Genomic DNA, 27,611 nt, shown 5'->3' on the forward strand with positions numbered 1-27,611 from the left:
TCTAAAAGGGCTGTAGGAAACCAGCTGGAATTTTTTTTTTAACAGCAATCGAATATAGTTACCTTGATCTTTATATGCAACTGCTTCCTCAATATTTCCTGCAGAAAAGTGTACAAATATGCTGTCCATTGAAGACCACAAAATCTTCTCTCTTAACTGGTTACAGCACCAATGAAGCCCTTCTGTTCCCCTTCTCCATCTTGGGTATTTTGCTTCCTCTTAAAACTATCTATGCCATTGGCTTTAACTACTTCCTGTGGCAACAAGCTTGACATTTCTTCTGATTGTTCTGCTTGATTTTTGGGTGATGGTGAATATCTTATCCTGATGGCCTCCAGTTTTGTTCTTTCTTGCTTACTTTATCAACCCCTTCTATAATTTTACGGTGGTCCACTAGGTTACCCTTCAGCACATGCCTTGTTAGTGAAGAGAGGCCCAGCCTGCTCAATTTTACATTTCTGGTGTGATCACTGTAAATCTTTGTTCCCTCTCAAATGCTTCTTGAAGTATTTTTAAACAACCTGTTTGAATATATTATGACACATCTTTGAGGCAGCTGGGACTTGATCCCAGATCTTCCTGCCTAAAGATAGGAACATTACCATTATGCCACAAATCCTTTTCTTTCCTTTATTTACCCATTTTGCTGGAGTGCCTTGATGCCTGTTACATTATGCTGACCATAACTGTACACAATAATTGAAGTATGAATTAGTAAAAGGTTCAAGGCAAGTTTAGCATTACTTTTGTAATATCAAGGGAGCACAGTTTGCTCCTGCTAAATAGATACCTAAGCCTTGGAAGGAAAGCAGCACAGATTCATCAGAATGTTAACCAACAACCTGGAGCCAGACACAAGTTGCATAAGACTAGGTTTGTATTCACTGGAATACAGATGAGTATACAGTGACTTATTTGCAGTTTTTAGGATCTTGAAAGCAATTGACAATGGTACATTGCAAATAAAACATTTGACATTCACTGCGTAGTCAAAGACAAGGAGACAATGTTAAAATTAGAGCCAGACTATTCAGGAACGAAAGATCAAAATGCAAAGGATGGTATAGGTTTGGAACTCTAACAGAAACAATAAACATTATTCCAGCTAATTTAAATTTAAAGTCAAGATTGCTTTGTTTCGCTAGGCAAGAGCACGCTGAGAGAAGGACCTGGGTGGGTGGATGGAGTTAGGATACAGATCAACCATGATCTCACAGAATAGTGGAACAAACAAGAGATAAAATGGACTATTTCTGTTGAGAAGGACAGAGAAATCAGGGTGCATCATACAGGTCCCATCAGTGCTGAAAAGAGAATACAAAGGAGAGAAAACAAGGTCTATCAACTCATTACATGGTTTTACAAATCTTCAGATTTACAGACATATGGGGAAGTCTATAATCCAAATGAGGCAAATGGGATCAGGATTCCTAACTCAGAGAGGGAGCAATAAAGCTTTCAAAGTTGACAGGGAAAACCATACCACAACACATCTTCAAGGGTGGAGCTAATGCCGTCCAGAGAGGAGACGGCATCAGGGCTCTGTGATCCAAAGGTTGAGCGACAACAAGACTAATCCTTGGGCTGAGTGGCATCATAGCTTTCTTGGTCGAGAAGGTGAATTGCATCAGGATTCCATTGTCCAGGTGTTGAGAGTGACAAGAGGACACTATCTAAAGCTGATTATTTTAGACACGGCAGTTATTAAACAGCAATGTTCAATAAAGCTCTGGTGTAAAGTTCAGTTTATTAGTTCTGCCAACAAACTTTAGTACTTTTTGATTCCACTATCAGCTGAGGCTCCTAGGAGGAAGCAATCTACAATGGATTCTCACTAAAAAAAAATTTCAGCTGTCATCCAACATGGTGCTTTCTTTAAGTCAATCTACAGCTGGTAACACACTTTCCTAGAAAAACATCTACGTAGGATTTTAATAGGATTTCCTTATAGTAAAAGTGTTTATGAAATGAAATAAACCACAAAATATAATCCAGTCATAAGTACTGAGACGTATAGAAAGAAATAGTGCTTGCAAACATTTAATGAAAGAAACTAAGTATCTCCCCAAAGAAAGCATCAGGGCCAGCTGTGCAGCCTAGATTACTTCTACACGCTAGCACAAGGGAACAATCCATGACTTTAATATACTTAAGCCTCCATGTCTCGTACTCCTGGAAGATAACATTCAGCGCAGCAGGGGTATAAACCTAATGTCATTGTACACTTCACAGAACACCAAACTCAAGGCTTGACAGAAGCAGCCTTGAAACTCCAAGGCAGCCTTTCTTATCGCCCTTCAGGTACTTGGTTTAAAGATGTTTTGCGAAAGATTTCAAATTGTTTACATAGTCTGACTGCATCAGTGCAACTGATTGGTTTCACTTCTGCAGTCATGAGCTATTAGCGGAGCAGAGTTGTGTGTTTAGGTCTGAGAAGAGAAATTTATTTGATTAAAATCTAAGCCTTCACCCACCAGATGCTTCACTTAACTAGAAGACATATTTGTGTTTGAAAAGGTGTCATTACAGTCATATCTGGTAACTTCATGAATTTAAGTATCTCAGCTCATTGATGCCACCTGACTTTTGCATATTTCATGGGAAATGTAACCTCAAGTTGAATTTCCTGCTTAAACAATGTCCACAAATCCAAACACAAAAGTTATCTATTGATCCCAAAGTGTCCCTCTTCACTTTATGGCATTGCAACTCAATGAAGTTTACCAACATGCAGTGTAAGTGTCACATAGTTCGAGGCTTTTTTTTCAAATTTCACTGTCCAATGCTTTCCCAGTTGAGAACAGACTACATCATTCAGAAGCAGTGTTGCCTGGCTGTTACAAGTCACCTAGTATCACAAAAATCTGTACCTTATCTTCTTCAAAGTGCAGAGCCTGAGTCACTTGTGTGATATCCCCTATGATCACTAATTAATCTCCTCGCAGAACTCGTTGTGTATGAGTTTCCTTGGTAATCGGCACTGTCTGTTTTGCTGGAACTCATCACTCAAGTCCTTTATAAATCAGATCCACCAGGCTTTGCAATGTAACGATCCAAATTGCTACATGGGTTTGCTGGCGACGGTTAGTAGTTAAAAACCAAAACAAAAAGCACAGTGCTTTTGTGGTGGGCAAAAGAAAACTGATTATGTGTGTGATAGCATTTCCGTTAAAATTATTTTAAAAATGCAAACCCAGGTGGCTGTTGTGGTACAGTGGCATCGTTCTGATTTCTGGACCAATAGACCAAGCGTGTGTAACAACATCTGAGCAAGTTGACTAAAAATACCATAAAGCAGACCCAGGGTTTGCTTATAGATACCCACTTGGCTGCGTGGGTGATTTCTTGGTAATTGTTAATAGTTAAAACCAAAAAGTGTGTCCCGGTGATTTGGTGGTGATGGGGGAGGGAGGGGGCTTGTTGTTTATAATCAAGCTTCCAGAAATAAAACACAATAAAGCAGACCCAGAGGGGTAATTTGGTGTCTCTACCTCTGAGCTAGGAGCCTTCAGTTCAGGTTTCACCGGCTTCTCTGACAGGCTGATTAAAAATAGATAAAAACAGACCCAGAAATGTTTGTCCCTGCCTGGGACTAGCCTATGTTCACCACAAGTAGTAGCTCCACTTTGACATTCAAAAATAAACAATGCTCCTTTTAAGTCGGGGGCATCCTAGGTTATTAAAGCAACCTGATGCAAGTTGTATTTCAATTACCTAACTGAATACTGCCTGTATGTACGGATGTATGACAACAAGTTTTCAGAGGGCACAGATTGACTTGCTGGTTGACAGTGAGGAAGAAAATCTTAGGTTACTGGAGGACTTTTACAGATTGGTGAAATCAAGTGGCAGGTGGAATTTAACCCCGATAAGAGCAAGGCCAATGCACTTTTGAAGAAGTAACACAACAAGGCAGTAATCAAACAGCAGAACACCAGGAAGCTCAGAGGAATGGAGGAATCATAGGCAATTGTCCACAAATCCCTGAAGGTGGCAGGATTAGTTAATCGGGTAGTTAAAGCAGCGTACATGAGACTTGCCTGTATCAGTCGAGTCACAGATTATAACAGCAAGGAGGTCATGTTGGAGCTGCATAGAACTTTGATGAGGCCACAGTTGGGAGTACTGTGTGCAGTTCTCATCTCTGCATTATAGAAAAGAGGTGGAGAAGAGATTCTCTAGGATGTTGCCTGGTCCACTTTACGTATGAAGAGAATGCTGGATAAGCTTGGGATGTTTTCTCCGAAGTGGAGAAAATTGAGGGGAGACCTAACAGAGGTGCATAAGATTGAGTGGTATGGGTACAGTGAATAGAAAGCAGATGTGTCCCTTATAGTCCCACTATATAGGCCTTCTGGAGACAAGGTTCTGTCATTAGATTGACAATTACTCTTCATTTTATGGGTGTAGCATAGGCATCATGGTAAATAGTGAGGAGGAAGGAGGTAATTCCTAGAGATAATGGGAACTGCAGATGCTGGAGATTCCAAGATAATAAAATGTGAGGCTGGATGAACACAGCAGGCCAAGCAGCATCTCAGGAGCACAAAAGCTGACGTTTCGGGCCTAGACCCTTCTCTAGGCCCGAAACGTCAGCTTTTGTGCTCCTGAGATGCTGCTTGGCCTGCTGTGTTCATCCAGCCTCACATTTTATTATCTAGGAGGTAATTCCTATTCCCCTTTCCTTCCTTGGTAGCATTTTCAGGGACCATTCCCTCCAGGACGCCCTGGTCCGCTCCTCCTCCATTCCCAATACCTCCCCCATACCCCCACAGCACCTTGCTATGCAATTGCAGATGTAATATCTGTCCCAATTACCTCCTTCCCCCTCACTATTCAAGGTCCCAGCACATCTTCCAGGTGAAGCAGTGATTTACCTGTTCACAGTGTGGTCTTCTCTACACTGGGGAGACAAACTGCAGATGGGTGACCGGCTTACAGAACAACTATACTCTGTCTGCAAAAATGACACCGAGTCCGTAGTTGCCCGCCACTTCAACATGTCACCATGTTCCCTAGCCAACATTTGTGTCACAGGCCTGCTGTTGTGTTCCAGTGAGCCTCAGCATAAGCTCACAGAAAATGAGATGCTGTTCTTCATGGGGACCCTGTAGCATCCGAGACTCAACATCAAGGTCGATAACCTTCAAGCCTTTTTCTGTCCTTCTATGTTTTCTACACACGCTACATCCAGCCCTTTCATGACAAGGGTTGTTTTTAGCACAGTCACCAATTCCCACGTACTGCTGTGCCCATTGTCACATTATACGGATTGCATTCAGCACAGATCACCTCATTTTCTCACTCTTAGCCCTTCTCATTTATTCAGCTTTTCTTTAGTCCTGGCTTGCTATCCACGATCTCCTTGTTTACCTACCCCGGTCATGTCTCTCTCCCTTTGTGCTCCGTCTCGACTCGTCTACTCAGCTCTTCCCCTCCCTCTCCCAGCTTCACCCCAACCCCTCACACACTCACCCTCAACTTTGGCTTCAGCAGAAGTACCATTTTCCTAGCTACTAACTGTTCTGCGGCAGAGGATCACCAGACTCAAAATGTAAACTGTTTTCTTCTGCCAGACCTGCAGGAGCTCATTGCTATCTTCCCAAGAGCAGCGAAAGGAGCAATAAACGCTGCCCTTCCCCTTGGCAATGAGTGTTCACATCATGTGAATGATTAAACGCAATCTACACGTTGCCCTTTAGTAACATCACCCATAGACACAAGGGAAATTAGGAGAAAGAAATGGAAAAGCTGTGATAAAACAGCTGTGAGAGGTCTTTCGGTATTACAGCGAATACTGAATAGCCTAGACAAAGTGGATGTTAGGAAGATGTTTCCATTGGCAGGAGAGTCTAGGACCAGAGGATACAGCCTTAGAGTAAAAGGGAAGGCCTTTTAGCATGGAGATAAGGAGAAACTACTTCATCCAGAGAATGGTGAATCTATGGAATTCACTGCCACAGAAGGCTGTGGAGGCCAGGTCATTGGGCACATTTACGACTGAGATAGATTGGTTCTTGATTATCAAGGGGATCAAAGGTTATGGGGAGAAAGCAGGAGAATGAGGTTGAGGAACTTATTGGCCATGATTGAATGGCGGAGCAGACTCGGTGGGCCGAATAGCCTAATTTCTGCTCCAGTGTCTTACGGGGATCTAAATGAAACTTTCAGTTTTAGACACTCTCCTCCCAGATGAGATGGGTTGATAATAACAAGGTGCTCCTTGAAAGCATGGGTCTTACTGCCAACAAGGTACAAGTGAGAATGCTGATTTGGAGAAGTTGGAAGAAGCTAACAGCAGAAATGAGCTCTTATGAATGAGTCCCCAGATAGATATCTATGTATATGTGCTTGTGTCTCTGAGCCCTGTCTGGACTCTATACAGTAGTGCAGATGGTCCCATCCTAGGCTGCCACCACAGTTGGAGCTTCTTCATTTACACCTCCCTGTAACACAATTTACACCTCGCTTTGCTTTTCCACACTTTCTTTGAGCACCATCACCACTGTGTCCTCACCAGTCCTGGAGAGCAGGCAAAGCTGGCCACCGACATTGACGGAAGGCAGAATACTCAGACATTGGAAAAGCAATGTCTATGTACCATCATTACACATTAAAAACAAATCTGCTTTCATTTTCTTATGGGTCTCAGCTTATTAATAACAGGAGTGGGGGTGGTCCAGTATTATACTGTTGGTTGTTTCAGCCCCAGAGACTGGAAATTTAGTGTCTCAGCCGAACAGTAGCCTTGCAAAGGGAATTCAGTGTGATACCAAACCAGCTGGTGGAAGAACCAGTCAGGATTGTCTTGTGCTCACTTATGGGACTTAAGATTTGAACATTCAATGCCCCAAATACATGGTAAAATTCAAAAACAAAGGCAGGATGTACAAATAACACTTGTGAAATGTGGCTTGCGATCACACCATAGATTGATATGGTTTGTGCCAATGTCTGTGATTTCTTTTTAAAGGGACAATTACCTCAAAATGACCAGTAATGAAGCTTTCTTTCCAAATGAATTGACTCATACATGCCAGGTGTGCCTGTGACAACCCAGGAAGTAGGCGGCCTATTATTTTTTTCAGTGGCGAGGTGGGGGGGGGGGGTTTAAAAAAAATCCACACAATCCCTATAGTGTGGAGGCAGGCCATTCAGCCCATTGAATCCGCACTGACCTGCCAAACAGCGTTCCACACGAGCACGCTACATTTTCTGTGGCTAAACCACCTAGCCTGCAGGCAATTCAGCATGGCCAACCCATCTAACCTGCACATCTTTGGACTGTGAATTGTGGTGAAATTGTGAAGGAAAAATGTGTTGAAAGCACAACTTCAACACCAAGAATTCACCTGCTTCATGAGCTATTGTTTAGCTATGTTGCTATACATTCTGCTGCCAGGCAGCCATATTGACGTCATCCTCCAGTAATGGTGCAAAGCCAGTTGGCTGTTTCACAAGTGTGTTTGCGGGGATCTCACTTCATTACACACTGCTGATCAACAGCTGGCTTCCTGATTATCAACTCTTCTCAGGATGATGAAAAAACCGGAGCTGTGATATTTTATATGCAAGTTGGTAGATATTTTTAGTCCTACTTTAACAAGTCACAGGCTGTTTTTATTATGACATCAGATTAGCAGCCCAGAGGTGAGAATTTAAATCCCACCACCGCAATTTGTGAAAACAAATCAACAAATCTTGTAATTTTTGGGCTGACACCAGAAAAAGATGATGAAAGCTTTCTGATTGGATCATTAATGTCCTTGAGAGAAAGGAGCCTGTCAACCCCTGACCTGCAAATGACTTCAGACCCACATGATGTAACTATGTCTTTATAACCTCTGAAATGGTCTCACGAGTCATTCACTCGTGCAATAAATCGGAATGGGCAAGAGCACAGCCTTGTCACTGTTGCCCATGTCATAAGAATAAACTAAAAACAAATTGTGCAAGGCACAGCTTCTATAAGTTCCCTCCAATTTCAAGGGTACCTATGTTCACAAAACAAGAAGAGGAAAATAGCCTAGTGGAGTAAACCCAATTTGGAAAACACAAAGCAAGAACTGTTCTCAGCGAGAGAAAAACAGCTGCTTGTCCTTGGTAGTTCTGGGCACATTAGTCATTTTAAACTGAAAAAGATTGATATTCAGCCTTGGAAGCAACCAAAGTCCTTGGTACCTTTAATGAGGAAACTTCACAGTTAAGCACGGAAGATCAAATAAGCCTGTCTGAAAGCCGAGCCACAGCAAAAGCACTTCCCTCCTACCGATCACTAATCACCATCTTTTAGGAGAAATGATGCTTCAAAGAGCAGAGGTTCTGAACAATTATCAGCCCGACACTCACCAATCTTGAAAGAGACTTCACATTATAGAGATGACTCAAGGGCAGCTTTCAAATACAAGAAAAATGGGTAGTAATTTGGACCTCAATCCATAAAGAGCACGTCTCTCAGGTCAAATGTTTAAAAAGGTAATGAGAAGGCAAGGATGAACAATAAATCACTTCTTAAAAAGGATCATCACATTCACCATCCAAACTGTTCTCCATTTTCTGGGGCCATGAGTAAAGACAAAGGTTTAACTCATTTATTGTTACATTTCAGGCGTGTAGTTAGTAACTTACCCTTAAATAAACTGCACACCCAGTTGCTAAGCCAGCTTGCATCCTCTGTAAGCTTCAGCTCATCCAAATTTCTGTTGCCTGGATCTGACTTGCACCACACTTCACTTGTCTACGAACCCTAAATTCACCAAATTACATCGGTGGTCCAGTAATTTCACACCCCTGTTCTCAATCTCCCCAGGATCCTGCTCCTCCCTTGCTCCATAAACTTCTCCAGTCTTATAAAACTCCTTGATAACAAAGTGTGGAGCTGGATGAACACAGCAGGCTAAGCAGCATCTCAGGAGCACAAAAGCTGATGTTTCGGGCCTAGACCCTTCAGAGAGGGGTTGGGGAGAGGGAACTGGAATAAATAGGGAGAGAGGGGAAGGTGGACCAAACATCTTCGGTCCGCCGCCCCCCCCCCCCCTCCCTATTCATCTTCAGTCCGCCTCCCCCCCGTCTCTCTATTTATTCCAGTTCCCTCTCCCCATCCCCCTTTTCTGATGAAGGGTCTAGGCCCGAAACGTCAGCTTTTGTGCTCCTGAGATGCTGCTTGGCCTGCTGTGTTCATTCAGCTCCACACTGTGTTATCTCAGATTCTCCAGCATCTGCAGTTCCCATTATCACTTACAAAACTCCTTGCTGTTTATAAGAGCTATATTTTAATCAGACTACTTTTGGTGGTCATTTCTAGTGACACTAAACTCTGGATTCCCTTCCATATCTCTCAGTCTTACGCTCAGCCATTAAGGTTATTATTAAAATCCATCTCTTTTACACTCTCTTTCACCTGTCTTGATATCTTCCAGCTGTCTCATGATGAGGTCTTTTGCTGTTTGGTCTCCTGAGTCTGCAACATGGTGCAGACCATCTCCTTTGTTCCCTTCAGTTCTAGTGAGGGGTCATTGGCCCGAAGTGTCCACTACTGTTTCTCTCCACAGATGCTGCTGATTTGCTGTGTTTTTCTAGCGTTTTCGTTCTTATCTTGAATTTGATTGCCGGTTTTACCAGCATTATTAACCCAAGGTACTACTTTGTATATCTAGTGAGCCTCCCTAAATCCCTCAGTTATACCTCTGATTGCAGTTCCAAGTCAGTGTGACCAATTTATTGTGTAACACCACCTCATACTTGCTGACTTTGAACTGATTCAGTCACACTACGTAATCCACTGAGACAGAAATGCAGGGCAGTCCAAAGCTACAGGACACGGATTTAAGGTGAAAGGGGAAAAAATTTAAAAAGAACCTGAGGGGCAACTTTTTCCGCAGAGGGTGGTGCATGTATGGAATGAGCTGCCAGAGGAAGTGGTTGAGGTGGGTACAATTACAACATTGAAAAGAAATTTGGACAGATACGTGGAAGGAAAGGTTGAGGGGGATATGGGCAAATTCAGGCAAATGGGACTAGTTCAATTTAGGAAACCTGGTTGGCTTCGATGAGTTGGGCCAAAGGATCTGTTTCTGTGCTGTATACACATATGACTCTACTTCTTCAAGAGCTTGGTGCCAGTTTCAATACATACTAGGAAAGTTGTTGTCTAATTTTGAGCTGCATTAGGGAAAGCAAGAATTCTAGCTTCTTTATAATTGCAAACTTGATTTATTTTCTACTTTTAGGTAAGGGTATTTTTTAAAAACCAAACATCTGACAGAGGAGCACAGTCTCAAATGTCGCACAGCCTGCAAAATGTGGGAAATCCTAGAAGCTCCTGACAGTCTGAGTGACCACATCTGCAGCAAGTGCCACAGGCTTGATCAGCTTGAGCTTGAACAATGTCTGGAAGTACAGCAGTGCATCCAGAGTGACGTGGATAGCATATTTTTAGACAGGGTTATTCTGTGGCCTAAGGATGTTTAGTCAGTTAAGGCATGGACAACTGTCAGACAGAAGAAAGATGGCAGGCAGGAAAGCTCCAGAGTGCATTCCACATAAAAACATTTTCTCTCTGCACTGGAAAATGGCGAGAGTGGCAGCTCTTCTGGGAAGTGTAGACAGAGCCCACCTGCAAAAGGTGGGAGCAGACAGACAAAGAGCTACTGGGTAGCAGACTCAATAGTGACGGGGACAGATTTGTGCTTCTGCAGTCACAGCCTGTGACTCCAGTTGATGTGCTTCCTCCTTGGTCAAGGGCAACACTTAACCGATGGCAGTCTAAAGGGGGAGGGCAAACAGTCAGAGACTGTGGTTCACATTGGCACCAATGACAATGGCAGAAAGAGGGATGAAGTCCTGCAAAAAAGTTTATGGAACTAGGCAGCAGTGAAAAGCATGACTTCAAGAGTTATAATCTCTGGATTACTTCCCAGTGCCACATGCCAGTAAATATAGTAATAGGTGGATAGGACGGATGAATGTAAGGCTAAAGATTTGGTGGAGGATGAATTTTAGATTCTTGGATCTCTGGGGAAGGTGGGACCTGTACAAGACGGATGTGTTGTTCCTGAACAGCGTGGACGTTGGTCTTGTTGCAAAGGGGCAGATAATTGTGGAAGAAAAGGGAAGTCAGTCTGGCAGACAGAACATATATAGTTATGACACAAAGGAGCTCAGTGTGATTGATGGCATTTATTTTAATGCAAGGACTCTTGCAGGTAAGGCAAATGAGTTGAAGGTGCTGATTAACAGAGGGGAACATGACATCATCGTTACTGCAGAGACATTTTGAAGGGACAGGACTGCCAGCTCAATATTCCAGGCTGTAAAATCTATAGGTGAGAGAGAGGGCAGGATGTAAAAGAGGAATCAATTATTGTAATAAGGATGGATTATATCTTAGAAGGTCCCTCAACTGAGATCGTATGGGTAGAAGTTAAAAACAAAAAAGCAGACAGATAGTCACATTATTGGACTGTACTCTAGACCCCAAAACAGCCAGGAAAAGATAAAGACAGAAATATAAACAAATTTCAGAAAAGTGTAAAAATAATAAGTTAATAATAATAGGGGATTTCAACTCGCCAGATACTAACTGAGATAGACAAAGTGCGAAAGGCTAAGAGGGGATGGAATTCTTAATGTATCTGGAAGAGCTTTTTGGGCCAGCACTTAAAGTCAAACAAGAGATGAGACCAGTGGTGGACCTAATTTTAGGGAACAAAGCCAGGCAAGTGGTATAATTGTCAGTGGAAGAGCACTTTGACAATAGTGACCACAGCAATCACAATGCAAAAGCATCTCAAATAAAAGTACAGTCTAATCATCGCCCCTTGACATTCAATGTTACCACCAGTGAATTCCCCATTATGAATATTATTGAGGCTATCACTTGACAGAAAATGAGCTGGACTACCCGTAAGTAAGTACATGGGTATAACAACAGGTCAAGGGCTAGGATTTTTGCAGAAAGTAATTCACCTCCTGACTCCACAAAACTTATCCACCATCTATAAGGCACAAGTTGGGAGTGTGATAGCATACACCCCACTTTCCTGGTATCGCACAGAACTCAAGAAGCCTGACACTATCCAGGACAAAGGCAGCGGACTTGATTGACACCACATCCACAAACATTCACTCCCTTCACCTCCAAAGCTCACCTGCAAGATGCACTTAAATACAGCAAAACTCATTGGGAGCACATTAAATGTATGACCACATGCATCTAGAAGGACAAGGACAGTAGACACATGGGAACACCTCCGCCTGCAAGCTCCTCTCAAAAATGTTCATCATCTAGACTTGGAAAATTATTGTTGTTTCTTCAGCGTCACTCAATCAAAATCCTGGAAATTGCTTCCTAATGCCATTTGTGGGTCTACATACAGCACAAGGACCACTGTGATTCAAGGTGACAGCTAACCACCACCTTCTGAAGGCCTACTTAGGTACAGGCAATATATGCTAGACAGCCAGCAACCTAATATCCTGTGACTGAATGAAGATAAATAACTCACTAAGATATAAGGTAGTCAAGGAAAGGACAATGATGGACTAGAATTAAAAGGTTCTGAAATTGGGGAAAGACCAATTTTAATACAATGAAACAGGATCTGGTCAAAATGGACTCAGACCTGCAAATTGTTGGAAAATCTATACTGGAGTAGTGGGAGTCTTTCAAAAAGGAAACACTGAAAGTGTATGGCCAACATATTCCTGCAAAGGTAAAGAGTGGGAATTCCATAGGAACCCTGGACATAAAGGAAAGTACTCAGGTGGACTGGGGAGGGGAGGGGTGTGGGAGACACAACAAAACTTGCGGTACTTATGGCAAATAATGAAGGCTGAGAAGACTCGAAGCCCTAGCGGTATAGAGGAAGTGTGGACCAGGGTGGGGGCAGGGGGAGGAAATCACTTGTCATAGAAAATCGGGGGGGGGGGGGGGGGGGGGGCATGAAAAAATATGGGGAAGTGAAATAAAAGGAAAATTGAAAAGGCATTTTACAAGTATTTTAGGGGCAAGAGGATAACCAGGGAAAGACAAAAACAGAGACTTAAACTGGCAAACTGAAAATGTAGGCAAGGTTTTAAATGAGCTCTTTACTTCGGTGTAAATGATAGGTAAGAATGACAGAGGTACAGAAATGAGGGAAAGGAACCATGATAAACTTGAATAAATTCCCATTGAGATACAGGAGGTATTAGTGTGCTTAAAAGTGGATAAATTCTCAAAGCCCAATGAGATGCATCCCAAGCTGCTGCGGCAGGTAAGGAAGGAGATTGCAGAGACCTGGACATTAATTTTCAAATTCTCTCTGGACATGGCAAAGGGTGCAAGGGTGTGGGAGTGCCAGAAAACTGGAGGACAAATACATGTGGTACCATTATTCAAGAAAGGCAATAGGGATATATAGGCTAAGATCAGTGGTGTGGAAACTCCTGGAAGAAAATCTGAGGGATAGAATTATTTCCATTTAGAGAAGCAAGGATTCATCAGGGATAGTCAGCATGGCTTTGGTGGGGGAGATCATGGCTAGGGGGTTACATCGATTTTGCAAAGGCTTTTTAACAAGATCCTGCATTAAAGACAGGTCAAGAAGGTAAGAGTGCATGGGCTCCATGGCAGGTGGACAAATTGGAACCAAAATTAGCTTAGTAGCAGGAAGCAGAGGGTGAAGGCTGAAGGCTGCTTGTTGTGAATGGAAGTCTGCTTCCAGTTTGGTGCTGCAGAATTTGGTGCTGTGTCCCTTCTGTTTGTAGTCTACATCATCTAGGACGTGGCTGTAGGAGTTATCATCCATCAGTAATTTTGCAGAACTTGTGTGTCAGTTTCACTTTCTAGTAAGTAGGTCATGGGTTTAAGTCCCTTTCAGCAAAATCCAGACTGATACTTCAGTGTCACAATGAGTAAATGATGGCTTTTGAGTGAGACTCACTGCAATATTCAGAGATTTCTGGTGAATGCAAAAGATCCCAAGACATTATTCAAACAAATAATCGGCAGTTCTATCAATTACTGAGTCAACATTCACCCTAAGATGTAAACAAAGCAGCTGCTGATCATATATTTCACATAATTGGTTTAAATATTATTTAATTATCCAGGGAGGCTAAACGTACATCCTGTACCTGATCTGCAGAAACTGTCTTAATCTGACACAGGCACTGTTTTAGATCCCATCTATCAAGTTCAAACTTAAGCTTTTAAGAGAGGCTGAGATGTTTAAACAAAAATTTAATGTATTAAAAAGACACGAGAAACAATTCGAGAGAATAAATTGTGTTATTCAAATAATTATGTAGTGAAAAATTAACTTTCACATTTAAAATTCTGTTTGGACATGAGGAATTTCAGTTCCTGTAAGAGATACTTCTTTTTATTTGAGTGATTCATCAACAAACCATGGGGGCATAATGTTAATTAGTTTTCTTCACTAAGGTAAGTTGACATTCAAATTTACATGAATGTTTACTTTGAAGTATTCTATCATAAACATTCAAATGTCCATATAAAGTATTATAGGCAGTAACATTAGTGGATAAGAAGTGTACATTATACACCAGGCCTTTAATGATCTGCATAATATTGAGGGACAGCCACATAAACTAAAGTACTCCAGTACCCATCTTCCACCTACAGGAACTCTATTCACATACCTCAGAAATTACATTATCAAACATGCTTTTACAATATTCAAAGCAACAGACTAAGTGGTAAGAAGGGATATGAAATTAATATCTAATCCCCTTTGTGGCGCATTCTTTACGCTTGATGTTTTAATGCACATGGAGTGTCAGTGTGGACTTCCCAGCAAGCTGAAAAGATTCATTGGCAGTGCTTCCCAGCTTAGTTCAGCATGCATAAAAATCATACGATATAGACCAAAAATGAAATACACAGCAGATCATAATATATGCCAATATTGTCTTTAAAATCAAACATGCAACTGATATTAGCCAATAGGTCTGCTCAAGCTGGTCAATGTGTAAGTCCAATCCAGAAGGTTGGAGAGCCTGTATGTCAGGCAATTGCTGCTCACTCCTCAGTGGGGCAAGAATTTTCTCAGTTCTTAGCCAGCATTCTGAATAAAGCGTAGCACAGAAGCATGAGACATCAATTCTGGGTCTGGGGTGGGGGCAAGGTAAGACAGCAAGGCTAAGTGGCAAATGTACACAACAGCTCACCATTCAAGTTGATGTGGAAATAATAGGTTAATTCTTAACAATTACTGGGCTAACCCCATGCTCACCAGCTTAGAGAAAACATCAAATATACCAAATATTCTATATTCCAGATCGGAATATTTAATTTTGAGAATCCTTAGAACATTCCATTATTGTTGCCACAATTCATCTTTGTATTTAAAAAAAAACCCTTCTTAAAAATCTTATCCTCATGGGAGATTTTCAGCTAAGAACACTAGCTGGTCCATATGCTTTGGCTTCACGTTGCTTCGATACTCAGTAAGTGCATAACTACTACTGCTAAATGCTCTCTCTGATGCTACATTCATTGCAGAAATGCAGAGATACTTTTTGGCTAACTTTGCCAATAAAGGCAGACAATTCTGAGTAGCTTTCCACCACTGAAGAGGGCAGCTCTCCAGAGACAGTTTAGGCTCCTTGAAATAAAAATCCAGTTCTCGGTCAAGCTGTTCCTGCAGTGACACTGAAGTCGTCACCATTTTGTCTGCACCTCCATCTCCACTCTGCTTTCCAAACACCTTGGCAAGTCCTCCACCATATTTGGCCTTCTTTGGCTGACTCGGCCCGGGGCTATCTCGATCATACCAGCTGCAAGAGCTCAACGGAGAAACAGTTGAGCCATCAAAGCCAATTTGAAACAATGATGGCTCTTCAGATATTTTTCCAGCAAGCACCTCTCCTTTAATTTGCTGCAGGACACTTTCCAGATTGTCTACACAAGTGGGACCGAAACGAGGATCAATGAATGTAACTTTCTCCAGAAAATGAACCAATTCTGGGTCTCCATATCGCATTTCAAGGTCTCGCTTGATTCGCATTTTCATGAGAAAACTAAGAGTCAACTCTTCTTGTCCCTCTCTCACAAGATCATTGCAAATGTGCTTTATAAGAGGATTGATTGCTGAAATAGAAATGAATTTTTCAGAAGACAGCGCTTCAGTCATTTCACGAAAAGGACGCAAAACACTTATAATTGATTCGAGAACATCAATGTCCTGCCATGTTGGTACAAGATGACATATTTTATGATCATGAGCTAACACAGCTCTGACAGCATCCTGCTGCTCAAGAAGTCTCTCCAACATATTCAAAGTGGTTCCCCAGTGGTTGCTGACATCTGCTTTCAGTGAATTCCTTGGAAGGCCTTTCTGACTCTGAGCTATAGAAAAATCCCGCTTCCTCCTCCAACTGCGTGAAAATTGAGAGAATATTTGACGGGACAACTGTATGATTCGTTCAATGCGGGAATCCTCAAGACCCTTTTGGAGAGAACACTGCAGGTTCTGGCTGAAGCAAGTTATTCTCTTCCAGCCCAGCAACTCACAGGCATGTTTAATAGCAGGTCCATTGTCAGTAGTGATGGCTACAAGGTTGGTTGGGTCTAGCCCCCATTCCTCCAGCACATCTTCAAGGGCACACTTCAAACTCTGTCCAGTGTGTTCATCTGGTAAATATTGAGTCTGCAGGCAATGGTTTTTGAGGATCCAATCATTGTCTACATATTGAACACCACACGTCAGGTACATTTCATTGTTCCTACTTGTCCATGTTTCAACAGTTGCAGCAAAACAATCCCCGCTCTTTAACTCTTTCTCAACAACTTTGCGAACGTCTGCATAAAGTGAGGGAATAGCTACTCTTGAAAAGTAGTTCTTGCTTGGTAGCTCATACCTCGGGTTGAACTTGCTCAAGAGGTGCTGAAAGCCAGGTTTAGAAATGGTACTCAGGGGCATCCTATCCTTGGTGACATAGTAAGTCACAGCCTTGGTCAGCTCCCTGTGCTCCCTGGGCTTTGGATCAAATTTATCCTTTCGCTGAAAGATTTCCCGCATGGTGGCCGTCTGTTCCCTCCCTGGCTCCCCAGCTGAAGGTGTCGTGGTTGGTGGCGCCAGGTTGGGTTTTCCCTTCACTTCTATATAAATATGAGGGTGCTGTGATTTCAGATGGGCATAAAGATTACTTGTGTTTGAAGCCTTTGCTGGGATAACACGGAAACAGATTTTGCAGACTGGAGTTTCAATGTTTTCTGGTCTACCATCGCTCCCAGGTTGGAAGCCAAAGTATCTCCACACTTCTGACGTGGTGTTGCTTTTCTCCACAAGTAGAGGCCTTTCAATTTTCACAAATGATGATCCACAATGTACAATGTCACTGTCCCCTTCCATTACTCTGAATGTGCTTCAAAAGAGGACAACTAAAGCAGCACAAGGTCTTCTTTCTGGACTGGTTCACATGGGAAGATCAAATGGATGCCATCACTCACGTAGAGAATCCAGTTACAGCTGGGATTGGGCAAGACAGCCCTGCTGCCTAGAAACAAAATTTAAGGTGACATATTATGAATTTTTTAAAACTAATTTGCATATTTTGGCAATTGTCTGAATAACATTAGTTAAGAATAATTTTTTGGTGGAACCAAAATGTAAAACATGCTTTTATTTCTTCTCACAAAGATCATTTTCAATTGTTCCCATTAGTTCATAGAGAGGCTATTAGTTAAGGTAAAGGAAAGAAGTAACCCATCGGAGACGCAGTAACCAGGAGTAAAAGCAACAGAGGGCAACTCAGACCAAGATCCAAGTAAAGACAGAGGCACACTCAAGAGATGTGCAAAGATGGACAATGGAGCCACAGTGCAGTTGACAGGAAGGAAGATAAAAGGTAAGGCTCTTTGGTGCAGAAGAGCAATATGTAAAAGAACTTTAAACTTGCCACACAATGCATATACCCACCAAAACAGGAGAAAGGCCAACAAACTTTACTCCTTTATCAAGCATCACCATAAAATGCCAAAATCCTCTCCCAATTATAACAAAATATTTCACTGGAAGCAGGGTTAAAGTCCATTATAACAGGGAAGTAACAAATTTAAAAACTCAAGTTGTAGATTAGAATCTCTAACTAAATGTTCTCTTTTAAAACAATATTCTACCGCAAAAGCCTCCTCCATTCAGCTCAGTAACGCTTAATTAAATTCAGGTTTCCAATTTGTTTACATTCTGTTCTTTGCAACAAATTTAGAAAGAGTGACTCAAGTGAAGCAACCTACCACCAGACCCATTTTCTGCAACCCATAAACACAAAAAACTTTTACTCATCTGCAACTTAATGATGTGTTGCCTCTCGGTAACCCAAAGCAACGGCTGAAAGCCTACAAATAAATGGATGTGGAAATCCAAAATCCTGTGGTCAAACTTCTGTAATCAGATAAACATCTTTAAAATGTTCAAGTGGTTGACTGACAAACAACAGAATACCAACACTCAAAATTCCTCAGGTCAATTATAAGGCAGCATCCAAAAATTCTATTTCTCCATAAACGTCACAATGTGTAGATTTAGAATTTTGAGTTAATGTCATCATTACTTCAAAGTTTTGAGAATGCCTCTGAATATAGTCAGGTTTGGAATCTCCTGTCCCACCCACAAACTATAGCAAGCGGATGGTATTCACACTCATCATACTTCAACCATCAAAATATTACGACAAACAACATGCTTTCATTTTGCTGACAGGCGTCCACTCATATGCCGGTAACATTACACCCTGGTGCCACTCTTGTTCGACAGTTCAGCCAGAGTGCTGTGAAGTTTCCCCTGTGATATGTTCCCAATTACTCTACTTGAAGGTTACTCGAGGACTGTAATACTCCATTGTACCACAATAAAAACTCAGAATGAACTACTTCAGGCTACAGTTCCAAGCCAACTAATTCATCCATTTCCCTGCAAACACTTTTAAAAACAATGATCAGAAGTGCTGCTGCCTCCCTGAGGTCCATGTAATGAGTCAGCAGAATAGTAGCTCAAGAACACAAAACACTTACAAATGATTATTGACCATCAGCTGAGAGAACACCTCTCAGCCCCCCGGATTCACATAGTACGTATCTCTGATCCCACAGTTTTGTTCATTGTCCCAGGAAGGTTACCAACTCTGGTTGGAAGTATTTGTGTATATTTCATCCAGTGGCTCCCTCCCTCCAACTGCTCTACGTTCGGCTATTCAACGCATCCACCTTCAGAGCTATCCAAGTGCACAAATGCTACACTCTTCAGTGGTCAAAAGAAATTTAAATCCAAAATAATCTTCTGATGACCTCCCTCATGAGTTGTGCACAGCAGTGTGCAGGATATTAGTTTCTATACAATCCAGGGCAATGTTTGAGAGCTAACAAGTTGATGTTAAGACAACAGTGGGATATCTATTTGACAATGGGTGCTCCATTTCACAAAACAACAAAAAAGTGAATACGTTCTACATTTAGATCTGTAGCACAGCAATTATTTATCCTAAACTTTTTTAAAAATGACATCATACCAATAAGTAGTATATAATGACGACCTGGGACAGTCAAACTCTGCAGGCACCTAATAAGCTAAAGCTGTAAAGGAAGCCATTATGCAAATACAAATTATGACTGATGGCTGCAAAGATGAACAGGTATCACTCCAGCAACAAAAACATGAACTATGTTTTAAAAGCTAGGACTCTGAACATGCTCAATTCTATTTCTATTCTACATTCAACATTTTAGCCCAAGGATGAGGCAAATACACAAAGAACAACGCAAGACATTTCGAAAGGAGGAAGATCACTAAATCCTTCTCAATACATCCAACCAAACATAAAAATCCTAACAAATCCTCCACCACTGTGGTTTCCCATTGTTTGTTCAATGATAGTGACTTTTGCCTCCATTACTATGCCTGGGAGTTCTTCTATATATTGATCACCATGAAGAACTCACTGGTAGCAGTCCTAAAATTACCTTGCACTAGTTTGAACCTGCATTTATCGTAAATCAATTTGAAATAATAGACCACAGTTTGCTGCGGAATGGCATCCAGTAGAGTCTATTAGTTACAGATGAGCTTACATTTTCAAGTTTTAAACATTTTAAACTGTCAATTTGCTTTGTGAGCTCAGTGCAGCAAAATAAAAGCAGCTAATTTTGAATGGTATACAGCCATTCTTAAGCCATCAGGTGGAGAAATTGGGGAATAAACCGTGCAAGGACTGAGAAGGATGTGTAAATTGGAGTGAGTGAATCAGTATCAAGTCAGATTTAGAAGAGTGATTAAAAAGGGGATGAACGAAAAGGGAGAAGAAAAGGGCAAGAGACGAGTGATTAAAACAAAACTCAATTTTTGTATTTTAAAGCCTTCAACAACTAAAGCATAAATGAGATGAAACTTCAAAACTTAAATTTCAGTCTTGAGGTTATTTAGAAGTAATTGACGATCATCATGCAATTACAAGGTTACTCACACTGAACTGGATCAGAGTTAACTTTCTGATGAGATTCTTTCATGTTTACAACTAAGATACAGCAACTTGTCACCACACAATGTGATGGACCTGAGCCCGAGATGCCCTCTTAGGCATAAATGTTTACGGCACAGAGGGGTACCATTTGACCCATTACGTACATGCAAGCCAAAGATCTGGTCACACTGATACAAATTTCTCAGCTTTTGGCCCACAGCCTTGGAAGCTATAGCAACACAACTGAATACTAAAATACTGTTTAAACACTGAGCCAGAAACTCTCAAGCAGTGAGTTCCAAACTCCCAAGATCCTCACATGTAAACAAATTCTCCCCTACTAATCGCTCCTAATATCTACCCTATGTCCCTCAGTCTTGTACCCCTTCATCAGGTCACCTTATAGCTCAGAACCTCCAGCCCAGGCAGGATCCGACATCTTTGTGGAGAGCAACCACATTCTTCCTAAAATTAGGTGACTCGAGCAGTCATCTAATCAGCATTTCAAAACAGCATAACCCCCTCGTTCTTGCATTCTATACGTTGGCTAATAAGGGCAAGTAACCTAAATATCTTTTTAGCTACCGTATATCTACCTTCAGGGCTATGTGCATACGCACACAAAAGTCCCTCTAATCTTCAGTACTGGTTACCCAAACAATTCAAATCAAATTCATCAAACACAACTCTACCATAACAAATCCATGATGAATGTTTCAAATGCAGATATGTTCCATCCCTCAGAGTTCTTTCTAATAATGTCCCTACTGCAAAGTTTAGACTGATTGGCCTGAATTTCCTGGTCTGCCCTTCCTCCCTCTTTGTTATTATATTTGATAATGTTAGCAGTCCTCCAGGCCTCTGACAACTCTCATGGGGCCAGGGAGGGCTCAGGAATTACTGCTTGGGCTGCTGATATCTCATCCCTTACCTCCCTCAACAGACTGGATAGATCTCATTTGGGCCTACAGAATTATCCATTTTTAAGGCTGCTAAATCCACTAGCGACTCCTCTCTCAATTCCTTTTAATATTTCACAGTTCTCCAGCCTGCATGGGCTGTCCTTCTGCACTGTAAAGATCAACACAATGTTCACTGAGGAACGTGGTCACATCTTCCAGGTCCACACACAGATGACCTTCACGGTCCCCAATGGATCCAACTCTTTCAGTAGCTTTTCTCCTGCTCTTTAGAAATATATTTTAAAAACCCCGAAGTTTTCCTGTATTTTACCTGCCAGTGTTTGCTCATGCATTCCTTTTCTTTTATAATTCCCTTTTCAAGTTGCCCCTGCATATTTTACATTCCTCCAGGTATTCTGCTGCATTAAGCCCTTGGTCATGTGCTTCCTTTTCCTTCCTCGTCCCAATCTTTACATCTCTCAACATCCAGGGTTTTCCAGTCTTGCTCGCACCCTTAGTCTGTATGGGAATATTTACTACTCCTTGACAGTTTAACTGCAAGAAGCTGCTCCCAGTCCACTTGGGCCAAATTGTAACCTTTCTCCATAAAATATAGGAGCAGAATCAGGCCATTCTGTCCAAAAAGTCTTCTCCACCATTTGGTCATGGCTGACATGTTTCTCAATGCCCAATGTCTCCTGCCTTCTCTTCTCCCCTTAACCCTTGATCCCGTTACTAATCAAAGTCTTAAATGTCGGTCTTAAATATTCTCGGTGACTTGGCCTCCACAGCCCTCTGTAGAAATGAGTTTCATTGATTCACCACCCTCTGCTGAAGACATTCCTCCTCATCTCAGTTCTAAAGAGTCATTCCTTCACCCGAGGCTGTGCCCTCAGGTCCTAGTCTCTCCCAGTAGTGAAAACATTTTCTCAACATCCACTCTATTCAACCTTCTCAATGTTGTGCAAGGCTGAAATCGGATTCCCCTCATCCTTCTAAATGTGACGGGAGTACAGATTCAGAGTCCCCAGTTGCTCCTCTTCATTCCCAGGATCATTTTGAACCTCCTCTGGACCCCCTCCAAAACCAGCATAACCTTCCTTAGATAGAGCACCCAGAACTACTCAGAATATTCCAAATACGGTTTGACCAGAACTTTATGCAGTTTTAGCCATACATCCCTGGTTTTGAATTCTAGGCCTTTTGGAATGAATGCTTATGTTGCATTTGCTTTCTTAACTGTCAACTGAATTTGCACATTAAGAGAATCCAGAGTTAGGACTCCCAAGTCCCTTTGTGGATACCCTCATACCTCGGCATCTGAGTAGTCTTCTGATCATCTCTGATATGTCCGTAATGTACAGGAGGGTGACTAGTATGTCTAGCAGTGTTGTATATACTTGTTGAGGTCTGTTGCAGAAGTAACAGCAGATCGTGCTTTTTGGGTATCCATTTCTTTTAAAAATTCCGTACTAGTTCTCAGACCTCAAGGTGTCAGGGTAGCCCACAAAACCAACAACCACCCTGCAAGAGCTACTGATGAACATAAAGGATCCCATAACAAGCTAAAGCTTTCCTCACCGTATAATTGATTCCTTGATAAATATTGCGGCCTTCCACCTCTCCTACCTCCCTCTCTACCTCACATGGATACCACGTACCAGGAATGCTCACCTGCCCATCCTGCCTACCTTCCACCAAGTCTTTATCTTAGCTATGAGCCAATACTCCCATTTGCTTACCTGTGCCCGTAGCTCATGCATCTTATTCTCCAAGATGCTAACAGCAGGTAATCGTGGATTTCTGCATTTAACCTCACATTGCGTTTTTGGCATAATGTAGTTTTGCCAATTATGTAAAGATTACAGCAGGCGTCAGTACTTTCACCATTAGTTTGATAATTAACCAGGCTACCATCTGGTTTACTATTAGAATTCCTAAATGTTTCTGTAACAGCACTTCTCAGATGCTTTCTTTCCAGATAGAAGGCTCCATTATTTCAATCTTTTCCCGCAACCTAACAGCCCCATCAGCGAGGACGAGGCTGGTGACACCCCTCTAAACTGCCTAACGTCTCATGATGACTAATATTCAATGTATAGCTTGCACAGCACTATGCAGCTTAAGCATTATGTCCTTTGATGGATGTTCTATTGTTTTGGATACATAGCTCAACAGTCAACTGACTTTGTGATTCAGCTATTTCAACATCATTCACAAAACACAGAACAAAAAAAAGGTTACATTGGAAACATATGCACTTACTAACTTCCAACTGTTTGTTATCCCTATAATCCACTGGTTGATTAAAGACAGGAGTAGACTAGTCTGCATGAAAACAAAAAAAAGATCATTTTTGTTGATGAAGCCTGGCTGTACAGGCCTCAGAAGGTAAGCAGCAACGCAGAGCACCTGCCTTCAGTTATTGATACTCTTACATTTAGCAGCAAACAATTTCTCACGCATTGCGAGGGTAAAACTAAAAACAGTGATAACAATGACATTATGAAGTACTCCAGGTGCAGACAGAGGCGGCCTGTACTAAAGGAGTTACACAAACGGCAGCCTGTGGTAAGAACTAGTCTGCTGTACAGAATGGAATCAAGAGAGCTGCAACTAAAACTGTACAATCACTTATTCAATTATAAACTGCAGAACTTATGAAAATAACAAATGTCACTACACAAAACACAAGTTTAAGAGCTCCTTCTGCTCATAGGTGAAAATGTCTCCAACCCACACGCATTATCTTTAAACTAACATGCAAGGCTCTAGTCATTACTTGTTGCATTACAACAGATAAATGTGAAAATAAAATGTTAAGGTGTTTTGGTTAAAACATACAGTTTGGTGCCAGAGAGAGAGTATGTCTGTGCGTGTGGAACTGGCCCCTTACCTCCCTCCCAGGCTGCAGATATCTGAAACAAGACACAGCCTGTGGCAGACATCACATATTTTCAGACTTAACACTACCAGCCTACAGCATGATGTCACCAGGGTAGCAACTCTGTTGCTATGGACTGCCTGGAAAGACCCTAGCAACCAGTTAGCAACCACTGGCATATCATTTTGCAATCTCTGCTTGTAAAATTCCAAGAGATTTATTTACTTACACCTCTATATCCCTATCTTTACAAAGGCACCCTGCTGTATTTTTGTCTACTAGTATCTACTGACAGAATCTTTCACTCCTTACAACAAATGATGATTTACTTTGGCAGTCTTTTGTTTATTTCAAACTGGGAGCCAACTTTAACATATAAAGCAAGCTTAACAGGGCAGATTTGAAAGGAAGGGGACAGGAAGCCGTTAACATTATTCACTAACAGCAGTAACAAAGTAAAGTTGATTGGTCAACAAATTTGGAGGAAATGGGATTTATGGATCAGAAGTTTAGTCTCACAGAGATGTGGTGAAAGGGGCACAAGGAAACAGTTTTACTGTTAGTGTGAGGAGCTCATAACTTTTTTGTCAGAAAGAAGGGGAGCATGGTGAGAGTATAAAAAGATAGTTTACATTAGAGAACAGGAGGTATCTTTTCAGTCTGGCGGGTTTGGCATAGAGGATGACAACGATATCATGCTTGATGTGGTACACAGTCAGATTTGGCAATGAATGGCTTTGCAGCGTATATCAGTGAATTCCCCCACTATCAACAACCAGAAACTCATTTGGATACACAATATAAATACAGTGGCTACAATAGCAGGTCAAAGGTTAGGAATACTGCAGCAAGTAACTCACCTCCTGACTCCCCAAAGCCTGTCCAGCATCTACAAGGCACAAGCCAGGAGTGTGATGGAATACTCCCCATGTGCATGGATGGGTGCAACTCGAACAACATTTAAGATGATCATCATCATCCAGGACAAAGCAGCCCAACTGACTGGCACCAAATCTAAAAACAACCACGGTCTACCACCAATGCTAATTAGCAGCAACGTCCATGTTCCACATATTAAATTTTAAAAAGTGGCTAAAGAGACAGTGGCTCAGTGGTTGGCACTGCTGCCTCACAGCACCAAGAGCCCAGGTTCAATTCCAATCTTGAGCGACTGTCTGAGAGTTTGTATATTCTCCCTGTGTCTGCATGGGTTTCCTCTGGGGACTCCAATGTCCTCCCACAGTCCAAAGATGTGCAGGCTAGGTGGAATGGCCATGCTAAATTGCCCATAGCGTTCAGGGATGTGTAAATTAGGTGTGTTATAAGGCGATGGATCTGGGTGGAATACTCTGAGGGTCAGTGTGGGCTTATTGGGCCAAAGGGCCTGTTTCTACACTGTAGGGATTCTAAAGAAGATGCTGCAATGGGGGAGGTTTCAGATTCCTGAAACTGGGACCAATTCATGCAGGACCAGTATAAGCTCATCAGGTTACCCTTGGGCAGAACCAGGGCGAGGCCTGCATTTGTTACAGTAGTTGGGGAGACTTTAAACTAAAATAGCAAGGGACTGGGAATTTATGCAAGGAATCAGGGGACGGAGAAATCAAGGACAAGAACAAAAGGCAGAAGGAGTAATAAGAAAAGTGAGTTGCAGAGAAATTAAGGGCCAGGATAAAACAGGGTCACAGTAAAAAATAATGGCAATGGATCAAATAAATGCTGAAAAGCCAAGCCTTTTTTAGGTGAATTAATCGTAAAAGAAAACAGGTGTGAGTGTCGAGCTTGTGGAGGGTGGAGGATTACAGCTGCAGGTTGACCACAGATGGAGACTGAATATCCAGGGGTATTCAGTATTTAGGAAGGACAGACAAATTGGAAGAGGCTGCGGAGATGCATTAATTAGATATACCTACTTCTGTACAAACGTGACCATTATCCATTGTTTTACTGTAGCCCTTAGTGGCTCCCCATCCTCAGTCAAAATAATGTGAGTTCTTGCCTCATTTTTAAAATCTGTCCATATTTATGAGTCACCCTTGCTTCCCATAATCTCCTCTAACCCTGCAGCCTGGCTTGAAGTTTCTACTCTAAACTCGTGCCAATTTAGTTTTTGTTTGTCAAACCGCGGTTTTTTGCGAATAAGATATTCACCTTGCATCCTTGTACTGTGAATTCAACAGTCCTCTCTGAGCTTGTATCATCGCTTGTGCCTTTTAAACACTTTCTGTTTCCCTCAAATATCTATCTGAAGATGATCTTTTTGAAAGTGCCTTGGGAACTTTTACAACATGAAAGACACTCTGCAATTACAGGTGGTGTTAAACTAGGGCTTTTTATTGTTTCAGGTTTTAAATTTAGATGGATTAAACTCATTTCATTAGGGCCTTTATATGTGCCAAGCTAATGTGGTAGTAGATTGGAGATTGAAAACCTGTCACTCTTACAATTTGACAAATCAGGACAATACTGAGCACAGGAAAACTAGCATGAGAAATTAGGTAGAGAGTCTGAGAGAAATGACAGTAAGGTAGCAATAAGTGACTTCAGTGGACTTGTGAAAGCTGACATTGTGTTCTTGGATTATGTCACCAGAGTGGCTTCCTGGTATTGCAAAGGATAAATCTCTGAGGAGTCTCCAGCAGTGATAATGTAGGAGTGGGAAAAGAAGTTTCTGCAGATGATTCCCTTGCTAGGGCAGAAAGAAATATATTCACATGCAGGTGGTTAGCCCCAGCAGGATGATAGGGAGACCCTGAAGGAAGTGAGTGTAATCAACTGTGTAAAAAAGTGTGCAAAGATGTTGAAAAAGAGTAGGAGAGCTGTTTTACCACTATCACAGAGGAGATCACCGAGACTTGCTAGGACTGGAGTGTGGAGAGAATAGACTGGGAGGGCTGGTGAAAGGGAAAGGGAGAGGATGACAGCAAAAGGTGAAATTAATTGCATTACTAAATTGGTAATAAAGGGAAAAGGAGAGAATGGTTGACTTATAAAGGGGGGATTAACACTCGATTGGATAGGAAACTCAACAAAATGACAATGGATGGAAGGGGAAAACAGGTGGCACTGAAGGTAAATCATCACAGATTCCCAGTGTGGAAGCAGGCCATCCGGCCCCCCAAGTCCGCCCTCCAAACAGCATCCCACACAGACCCACCCCCTACTCTATTTCTGCATTTCCCACCTCAACACTAGGGATAATTTAGCATAGTCAATCCCCTAACCTGCACTCTTTGGACGGTGGGAGGAAACCCATGCAGACGTGGGAAGAATGTGCAAACTCCCCACAGAGAGGTGCCCAAGGCTGGGTTTGAACCTGATCCCTGGTGCTGAGAGACAGCAGTGCTAGCCACTGAGCCACC

At 42.0% G+C, this 27,611-nt stretch overlaps 2 protein-coding genes across 10 annotated transcripts in view; both read right to left on the bottom strand.

The window, feature by feature from the left end:
• The window catches only part of LOC125460551 (testis-expressed protein 264 homolog), a 257,351-nt gene that overhangs the window by 136,740 nt on the left and 93,000 nt on the right, over positions 1 to 27,611 (bottom strand). The window lies entirely within an intron of this gene.
• LOC125460550 (E3 SUMO-protein ligase ZBED1-like) overlaps positions 14,276 to 27,611 on the bottom strand; it is a 47,458-nt gene continuing 34,122 nt past the window's right edge. For 2 of the 9 annotated variants that reach the window (XM_048548119.2, XM_059649529.1), the window contains exon 2: positions 14,276 to 17,505. In XM_048548119.2, coding sequence (XP_048404076.1) covers positions 15,384 to 17,360 — 1,977 coding nt within the window. In that variant the 5' untranslated portion in view covers positions 17,361 to 17,505 and the 3' untranslated portion in view covers positions 14,276 to 15,383. Of the gene's footprint in view, positions 17,506 to 17,927; positions 17,969 to 20,466; positions 20,501 to 23,107; positions 23,183 to 23,630; positions 23,726 to 24,261; positions 24,335 to 27,611 lie in introns of those variants that run through there. The other 7 variants (XM_059649528.1, XM_048548117.2, XM_048548116.2 and 4 more) reach the window with 7 other exon arrangements.

Source organism: Stegostoma tigrinum, chromosome 11 (assembly GCF_030684315.1).
Source record: "Stegostoma tigrinum isolate sSteTig4 chromosome 11, sSteTig4.hap1, whole genome shotgun sequence".
Lineage (NCBI taxonomy): Eukaryota > Metazoa > Chordata > Chondrichthyes > Orectolobiformes > Stegostomatidae > Stegostoma > Stegostoma tigrinum.